The sequence below is a fragment of the Megalops cyprinoides genome, chromosome 21 (assembly GCF_013368585.1).
Source record: "Megalops cyprinoides isolate fMegCyp1 chromosome 21, fMegCyp1.pri, whole genome shotgun sequence".
In the NCBI taxonomy this organism is placed as follows: Eukaryota; Metazoa; Chordata; class Actinopteri; order Elopiformes; family Megalopidae; genus Megalops; species Megalops cyprinoides.
The window spans coordinates 21,833,635-21,843,267 of record NC_050603.1 but is presented as its reverse complement, the minus strand read 5'-3'; the positions used below and the strand labels follow the sequence as shown (position 1 = coordinate 21,843,267).

Genomic DNA, 9,633 nt, shown 5'->3' with positions numbered 1-9,633 from the left:
TACTGAAAATCGTTCCTGAATTCCTGTGCTGAATATCTGAGATGAGTTTTAGTTGGAAAGGGAAGGACACCCATGCATTTAGCAGAGGCCAGTAAGACCTGAATAAACTGCATAGTGATGTGATAACTGCCGAGATTGTCGAAAATGAGTCGAATGCTTGACAGCTTGGGGTGTCACGGTGAAATGTTTTATTTTAGGGGAACAACAATATTTTTAGCGGAACTTCCTTAAATAATTCTGTATATTTTGTTGGCCTTTTTTAACAGTATTTTGTAGTGTTACTCACACATCCGCCAGCGAGAATTTCAGATGCTAGTGGGACTGTGCCGTCCTTCTGCATAGTTTTTCCTCTGACAAAGTCATTCACCTGTAAAATAACAACAGTAGCATGTTACACATGGCCATACTATATACAGGTAGCTAATACATTAGTCTAGGGCACAGAGCCTCCCTGATTTTCTGCTCAATAGGAATACAGTTTCAGCTCTTCACTTCAAAAATACAGAATGTGTAGATATCAGACATACAGACATGTCTACATGACTGAGGGTGAATGAGTTATAAACTAGGCCATACATGAGGCCATTTCAGAGAGGAGAGCCGTTCAGTAAAATTAAGCCCTGATCCATTTTGTGATACAGAACTGTGTGTAAAGACCTAACTATCATTCACGATATCCAACACATTCAAAATGTGACTGCTATTGCCATGTAGGCCGGACTCCTCCAGGAACACACACGCTCTCGGCCTTCAAAGTGAGCTCACCGAGTGAGCTCAAAGAGACCCGGAAAGCAGCCCCGCAGGGAAGCGTTCCCCCCGAAAGCGCGGCGGGCGCCATTTTGATTCGGATTAAGTGCGTGCGGCGAAATAAAGCACTTACTGTAAGCTTTATAGCCTTCTCCGGGGCCACACCCAGAAGCTGCGGTACCAGACCTATAATTAGGAAACACGATGATTAAAAAAGGAACGAGGCAAGGAAGTACTGCTCGCGGGCACAAGAATTCCCTCAATATAACGCTGGCCCACTGCATCCAGTAGCCTGTTACCCCTGCTAATGAAAGCGATTGATGTGGAATGTTTAGACATCAGAACTTTAAGAGGCTTACAAAGTGAAAGAAAAGCTCTGCTTTCAGAACGTCCCCAGTTTACGCAGCCCTAAATTACAATGCAAAGTTCCAGGCGGTTAAAAATAAACAAAACGATCTGATTTTGGTGCGGTGCCCCCACCTCCTATGTGCAACAAACAAGAGAGGTGGGGGTTGGTTGGCGCTAGCAGAAGGAGGCCACACAGAATCGGTGCAGAAACGTATCATTATGTCGGCTTCGGCGTATAATGAGATGTGCGGACGCGCAGGCGTCTGTGTGTGTATGTGTGTGTGTGTGTGTGTGTGTGTGTGTGTGTGTGTGTGTGTGTGCGCGTGCGTGTATGTGCGTGTGTTGCGGGGGGATGCAGATTGCGCTCCATTTTAATGGCAGCTGCAGCTGAGCTGTTCTGATGGCACTCGATTTCGCGGGGTTAATTAGACTGGGTCCTGAGACGGTGACATCATCAAGCTACTGTTTTAGCGCCAAATCAAACCCATATGCCCGTTTCACACCGTTCCCCCGGTTTCAACGTGGAACCACTTAACCGACTAGGAACACAGAAAACTGAAGGGGGGGAGGGGAGGTATGAACTCTGCATTTTATTTTTGGAAACATCCACCCATCCTCTGCCGCGCGGTCCTGCAGCACGTAGCGGCAGCTCCGTGTGCGCTATGCAGATTCGGTTTCCGCTGGGAAGCCATCTTAATAAGTTGTGAAGCCATCACGCAGAGTTAATCTTATATTTCCAGCACGCTAGCGCGGGTGCGGCGTCATTCATCTCAGAGATACGTGGTCCACTGCTTTAATGGCTTGCATGTGTGCAGCATCAGATCCCCACCAAACCATTAAAGAAGCCGCAAGAGTTTCAGAGCTGGAAAGAGCTCTTGTATAAAATAAATACGTTCTGCATCCGTGCCACAGAAAGCCCTCCGTTTCAGAAAGTACTCTGTTTCTTCTATGGGTCACCTCCTTTACCCAGGAGGATTTCCCTTGCTCAAATGCGATGAGTAAAAAGAACTAATGAATTTACTGAATAAATGAATGAATAATGTCTCCTTTACTTATGGAGCTCTGGCAGGAAAAAGCCTCTCCGCCTCTGAAAGATAAAGGCAGATTCTTCTGCAGCTCCATAGGAACATCTCTGAATTCTATCATCAGGATCTTGGAATTCTGTCATCAGAGCCTCAGAATTCTAATCACCGTGTTCCAAAAGCAGTTCATTCTGCATTATCTGACGGTGGGGTCTTCACCGCCATCACCTCCCCAGAGCGAGGTGCGAGTTGTCATTGTGTGAGTGCCTCGGGAGGCTGCCATTGTGCATGGCCTGGACACACACTTCATTGTGCTTATTCACTCTGGAAGAAGGTGCGCTTGATACAATGGGCACCTTCTTCTGTGGCTTCGGTGCGCAGCGTCGGCCTTAAAGGCAACAAAGGGAGGGGGTCAGCAGGAGCTTGACCCCTCATGAAAAACTTTTGTGGGGTCTCGCCTGCAGCCCTGGTGAAGACTGACCTCTGTAGAGCCCAAAGAAGCCTTCGTATCGCACCACCTTCTTGAAGCAATCGAAGCTGTTCTTGTACATCAGCTCTCCTACGAACGAGCCAGATGTCCTCTGGTTCTGCATGCGGGTCTTCACCAGGTCAATGGGGTACACCGCAGTGGCGCCCACAGCTGGGGATGAGAGGGAATTACAAGGTGGTTAATTAAAATAATGTAACCTGGGGAGGAGGGGGGGTGGAGCGGGACAAAGGGACATGAAACAAAAACAAAACAGCCACCGCGGCCATCCCAAACTGGGACGGGCCTCTGCAAAACTCCGCCACGCCGACGGGGTTTAATTAAAAAAGGGTATTGCGGGGGCGCTACCTCATTATTAACTTGTCTCTTTGTGGAGCCCGTCTGGAGCCGGACGAAGCATGCAGGCACCGCCCCCATCCAAAAACCTCTGATCAGTGACAGGTACAAAAGAATCCACACACAGGTTCCCATGACACACCCCCTCCTCCTCTGAAGGCAATAGGGCCGGCTTTGTGCTCTCTTCCCCCGTAAGGCCGGCTCAGAATGAGGGGTGGGGCGGGGCGGGGGGGGTGGGGGTGGGTTGGTGGACACGCATACACACACACACACACACACACACACGCACACACACACACACACACACACACACACACGCACACACACACACGCACACACACGCACACACGCACACACGCACACAAGCACACACGCACACACGCACACACACACACACACACACACACACACACACACACACACACGCACGCACACACACGCACACACACGCACACACACACGTACACGCACACCTACCTCCAGCAACAGAGCCCAGGGTGAACCTGTAGGCTGACTCGGCTACCTGGATGAGGAGGGGCCGCGAGGCGTCGCCAGGAGACTGCTGCTCAGACACAGACACAGACAGACAGACGGCAGGAAGTGAGGCGGGCGGAGACGCGAGCCGGAGAGACCTTCTTCTGTTTCACTCGCCGTCAGAGGCGCTACGGGACAAGAGCTGGCAATCACATGTCCCCGAGCCTCTAAGGGTTAACCTGGCCTGACCCACAGAGTCACAAACAGAAATTCAGACCCGGACGTACAATGCAACACGCAATGCATACCCCTCTCCGAGATGATCTCAGCGCTCATACTTCATTCTCTCAACATGCTTAATCATTCCCATGCCTTTAGTTTCCTTTATTGGTTATAAGGCAAGATTTCAAAGTTTAATATGTACATTTAGGGATCATGCAGAGAATGCAATAAAATCTGCTTGCTATTCTCTCAGAAACATAGTTTAATTAAACAAAGCGGCTTGTCACTGAGCGAGATGACATTCAGCTTGTTGCGTCTGCCATTTGCAGCCCCTCTCGTTCTCTGAGCGCGTCGCCTTCGGTTGTGAAACGAAACGAACCCCACAGCATGGGGTCCCCGGCAGTTTGCTTTGTTGAATTATTAAAAAAAAGAGAGGGGATGGTGGAGGAAGAAGCTGCGAATTAAATCCAGGTTTGGAAGCGTTTTTTTTTTTTGATTGGTAACCCCAGGGTCGCGGTGACATTCTGCAGATTGTTAGTTAAGCAAATAGAGCAGAGAGGCCTTGGACGGCCCCGGGGCCCCGGGGCCCTGCGGCCACAAAGCCCAGCGCAACGCAAGCCAAGTATTAGTGAGCAGCCAAACAAGCGTTCCGCTCAGCGGATACCTGTCACCCGTCCCGCCCTTCCTCGAGCCCGTCCTCGGGACCGGGGCATCAGGGGCACCGTCGCAGTCTCTTTCCCCTCCTCCGCTCCCCTGAGGCGGGGGAGGGGTGGGCTTCAGAGGGGGACCTGGCCAGACCCCAACCCAAAACCGAGCGGCTGTGGCAGGACTGGCGTCTGTGCTCCGCTCTGCCGCTCTGAAGTCCCAGGCGGGGAGGAACGGTTAGCCCCTCGCGAGGTCTGGGAGCGCTTCTGACAAAAAAGAACACCCCCCCCACCCCACCCCAAACCCGCTCCCCGCTCCCTCCGAAGTTTCGAACCCGCACCGTCGTTTTTCATTTCCCCCGTCTGTGCGCTTGAAAACGAAAACGTTCTTGGACTGCTGGCGGGGGAAGACAATTTACGACTTTTTCTGTTTGGAAATTCTCGTGCCAGACCAAATTATTGCTTCAGAAAAGGCAGCTTTTTTTTTCGCGCTGGCCGAATGAACTTGAGAAACACTGGAGGCAGCTCAACAGCCGGCAGGGCCAGAGCGCAGCCAGGGAGCCGCATCGCTGGAGAAGACAGGACACTTCCTTCTGTGCGATTAACGCTGACGCTTCTGTAATGTGCAACAAGACACTCTTAATATTTACTGCCTACTACTTAATATCTACTGTGGTCTCACACTGGTATCACTCTGATCTACCATGCAGCTGCTTATTCCCTAATGAGCATGGTCAGAGGGGTGAGGAATGAAATGTAATTCTGTATATTTGCACAACACGAGCTTTGTAAACACGGGCCTGGGCTTGGTATCCCTGCCAAAGCTGAGCCACATCCGGCGAAGAGAAGTAGCATCTACCTGATAAGAGTTTATAAAAATAAACAGGACTGACTACATCAGACACTGTGTCATTACTGCTGATGTAGCTTGGCATTTCCAAGGCCAGCTCTAGGCCAGACTGCGATGACACCATGGAATACTCTCCCAGGTGAACTGCAATAGCAAATGATGAAATGCAAAAACAAATGCATATAGATGACATAACGGAGACATAATCTGCCATCTCATTGCAAACTGAATCATATAAAGAAAAAGTATAGCTTACTATACTTTGTAGAGTGCACCAATTCAACAGTAATCATTAAAAACGAGGCACAAAGGACACAGCTGCCTTCATAGAGTTTTACCTGTCTCTGGACTTCTGCCAGGTTGTACGGTAGAGCCCCCTCTTCCAATGGGGCAATCTTCTCGATGTCCACTAACCCGACTCGGCTGTGGGGGGAAGAGAGACCTCATTCAATCAATAAAATAACCAACTAGACGACTTCTACCTCAACAACAGAGAGGAACAGACAGAGCGTTCGGAAAGCGACAGATTCACAGTCCGTGCGTGCGTCATCCGTCAGCACGTGAAACCCGCGCTTCGTCCCCCTGCATCGAGAGCTACATTCCACCGATTATGGGAACAATTATCCGTGGCATCTCCAATCAGGGCCAGTGCCTATTAAAGTATAGTGTTGCACAGAAATAATAATCAGGGGCACGTTGGAGGAGTAATTACCGGTGCAAGAGGACAATGGAAATGCATGGAAAGGGAGCCTGGTACAGTAATATCCATCCTGGCATGTCCTCCTTTCCTACACAGGCGCAAAGCCGATGGCTCGGATCGGGGGCGCTCTTCTCTGCGGGACTGGGTGGACCGTTTCGGCTTCTTTTGATCATGTCAACTGTTTTTAATTTTCATCCGGAAGGTATTCCGAAGAGGCTCCTGCGACCGACTCCACAGACAAGCCTAAATGTTAGCGTCACGTCGGAGTAAACCTGCATGTCGTCGACACTACCTTACGATCCATCCCATATCATAAACATTGACAATAAAAACTGTCCTTTATGTTCTTTTAGGGGTTAGGTCATGGCAACGCATAAAATCTTTTTTTTTTCCTCCAGAGTGTTTAAGTAAGGGAGGAATTCAATCATCTTACATTGCGGTTTGACCTCAGTAATGAATAACAAATATAAACCAGTTTTTCTTGTTTTATAACGCATTTAATATTCTCCTTCTGCTTCAAAGCAAAATAAATGAAAACGCTGTGAAAAGCTAAGAAACAAAACAAAAAAAAACAAAAAACAAATCAAATCCCCCCATGCAACTGATAAATACACTAACATCAAACCGCAATGTGAGAGAACAGAATTCCGTCCCAATTGTCACGGACCTGTAGAGAATACGTTTTACAATACAAGTACATATTTTGCTATGCTTTACAAATGCACACAAAAACTCAACCAAATGACGTACGCATTTGACGTCCACCGCAAACAAAGCAGGCAGTGGCCTGCTGAGACGCCACTGGCCGAAAGCGCTTCCCGGGGGGGGGGGGTGGGGGGGGTTTTATTCCCCAGGTGCCGTCTTCAGAGGCGGGGGGGGTTTGAGGCAGCGGTGCGGTCTCGGCGGTGACTCACCCCCGTGGCTCAGACAGGTCGGCCAGCTGGAACAGGATGTCCACCTCCATGGGGGTCACCTGGCCAAACCTCTGCGCTGCGATGATGAACTCCTCTGGAGGACATGAGACAGAGCGAGGGGGAGTCAGGCCTCTCTTTGTAAAACACTACCGGTGCATTAAACTGACTGAATCCATTACCCACATTCTGAGATGAAAAACAGTGATTCATACAAGTAAATGAAACCAAATGGATATATGCACATATCTGTCTAAGTAAAGACAACTGTCTCATCTATCTGTCTATCCATATCTATATATGTATGTATGTATATACATATATATACTTTTATTGCATTATATTAAGTTATTGTAATCTAACAGATGCTCTTATCCAGAGCAACTTAGATAGGTTATATCTTTATCCATTAATATAGCTAGATATATACTGTGGCAGCTGTAGGTTAAGTACCTTGGTACTTTGGTACAACAGCAGTATCCCAACGAGGAATCGATCAGAAGTAAGGATTCTTTCAGGTCTGTTATAGATTTACTTTCACCTCACAAACTGTCAGAATATACTGCTTTACACCATACACAAGCACACACTTGAATTAAATGACAGCACCGCAAAGGGCTACTGACTTCAGCAAAGCCAGAGCAGTAGCCCCACAGTACATGCTGTGCGTCGGTATCAGGTGACCTTGGCGTATCGCGTGTTGTGACACAGCCGTTGCGCCGCTCTGTACAATGAAGTGGAGCTCAGTTTCCTCAGGGGCTTTAAAGAGCGCGACACGTGGGCCAGGCGCCTCCCTGCTCCGCGTCGCATACAGGGCCCTCTGTGTCTTTGTGTGAGGCAATCCCAGCTTAGTTATGCTTCACTCCTCTTTACTAATTGGAGCAAGGACACCTCGCGGCCCGGCGAACGCTGGCTCTCTTCTCCTGCCCGTATCCTGTGACACCTGCACAGGTGAGCAACGGGGGCCCTCAGAGGTAGCTGCGGCCTTTCCCTATGGTGGCAGTCGTACCGGGAGAACGGTTCTGCTCTCTCTAGCGGAGGGGGGGGTGCGGGGGGCATGGATGTCCGCAGGCACCAAGTTCCCCTGTGGCGACCGACGTGGGCCCTGTGGTGGTGCCGGGAACATTGCAGTGAGCGCGCCCAGATCGAGCTGATAGCACTGCATTCCCGGCCCGCTGGCGCTGCAGGGAACAGGGTGGGGTGTAGGCACGGTGGGGGGGTATGGGGGTAGGGGTGTCCGCAGTGCACCCCCCCGGGCAGAGGGTCTGGCAAAATATGGGGGCCCTTTCAAAAAAACTTCTTTCTGCGGGGTGCGGTCAGAGCCTCCGGTGAGCGGAGAACAAAGGGGCGAGGGCGTGGGGAGGATGGGAAAAAGCCGTCGGCTGCAGTTAGGGGGACACTTCACAGGCGCCCCCGATCCACAAGGGACTGTGGGAGTCTGGTTCCTGTGTGGACTGGGTCTCGTCCAGCGGGTACACTCAGACAAGAGGAGAGGGGAACCAGGAAAAAAAAAGACAGAGCGAGAGAGAGAAATCGCAGCTAACCTTTGGTAACTTCAACATCTTTGCGACTCCCAGCCAGAGTGGTGTAGATCTTCCTAATGAGCTCCATGTTGTTGAGCAGAGAGTTAAAGCCGTTAAAGTAGGAGAAGCTGACCTGGTGGGACGTCCCTCCGCCCGCAGCCTGGGGGTTGGTGCCACCAAAAAAAAAAAAAGCAACAACAACAAAAACACAAGGAAAACACAGGAAGGAAATGAAGAAAAACACACACAGTTAACACACTCCAAAACAGTAAACATACCCCCGCATGACGATATATTTCGGGGGAAATGCCAACCGGCCGATGCCTTTTTTTAGGAGGAAAAAATAAAAAACTGAATGGCTAATCGTTAACAGAATTCATAACCATCAAACCCTATGGGGAACTAAATAAATACACATGCGGGCTTACGGCTTGAAGACCGGTAGTAATTTAAAAGGATCCGAGCTCTAGAGCTGTTTTAATTAAGATGTTTTACGAGAAGTGGTATCTAATAAACAGGAAAAAAATAGAAAGAGGTGAAGCTTAAAATAGAAACTGTAAGTGCTGTAGTGTACATATTAAAATTCCTGAAGCCTACAGCTTCTCTGATCACTGTGGAACTACATTACTCTGGTTTACATATGACTATGCACTGCGCATCAAGGTGATATACATAAAAATATGTTATTTCTATTTTTTTAACTCAAGCCATTCAGACAGATTCAATTTTTTCTTAAGGAAATTAAGTGCTTGTACTAGTAGAGGTGTGAAATGCACCCTTGCACTACTTGGGGGAGTGGGGGTGGGGAAAAGTGCAGGGGCAGCCATCCCCTCCACTAGATGGCAGTGTAACCTTTACAGAAACAGTAGCACGCCTGAAGCTACAAAACCAGGTATCCCCGCCACTCCTCACCCTACCTAAAGAACAACGGCAAATTCTGGCTTTTAAAACGGAGATACATTCAGTCTCTGCTGTCTTTAAGCCCCAATTATTTACTAGTCAGATCAGCATGGCTGTCAGGTCATTTGATGGAGGAGCCTATTCAAAGAGAAACTTTGAGAGACTCGGCCTTTCTAATTCGATTTTTCATGTCTGTGTGTTTACAAATTAGAGGACAAGGTGTTTAAGCTAGGTTTTTATGAGAATATTATCTTAACTTCACTTGTAATGGCTTTGTGGGAGTGTGTTTACTAACGGGCTGTGGAGCTACCTCGTCTCTGAGGCAAGCACTGAGAGAAAATGACAGGGGCAGCAGGCAGTGGTGTTTATGTGGAGGTCTGCGCACACACACAGACCAGAAAACCTCCATGCTCGAAGGGAGGGAGAAAAAAAAAAAAAAGAGGGAAAAAAAAAAACTAAAATAGACCCA

At 49.0% G+C, this 9,633-nt stretch overlaps 1 protein-coding gene across 1 annotated transcript in view; it reads right to left on the bottom strand.

Moving 5' to 3' along the window:
• The window catches only part of LOC118796549 (calcium-binding mitochondrial carrier protein Aralar2), a 41,863-nt gene that overhangs the window by 13,091 nt on the left and 19,139 nt on the right, over positions 1-9,633 (bottom strand). The window contains exons 7-13 of the mRNA XM_036555492.1: positions 8,286-8,424; positions 6,745-6,838; positions 5,469-5,553; positions 3,418-3,502; positions 2,599-2,757; positions 881-933; positions 287-367 (exon numbers count right to left, since the gene is read on the bottom strand). Coding sequence (XP_036411385.1) covers positions 287-367; positions 881-933; positions 2,599-2,757; positions 3,418-3,502; positions 5,469-5,553; positions 6,745-6,838; positions 8,286-8,424 — 696 coding nt within the window. The remainder of the gene's footprint in view (positions 1-286; positions 368-880; positions 934-2,598; positions 2,758-3,417; positions 3,503-5,468; positions 5,554-6,744; positions 6,839-8,285; positions 8,425-9,633) is intronic.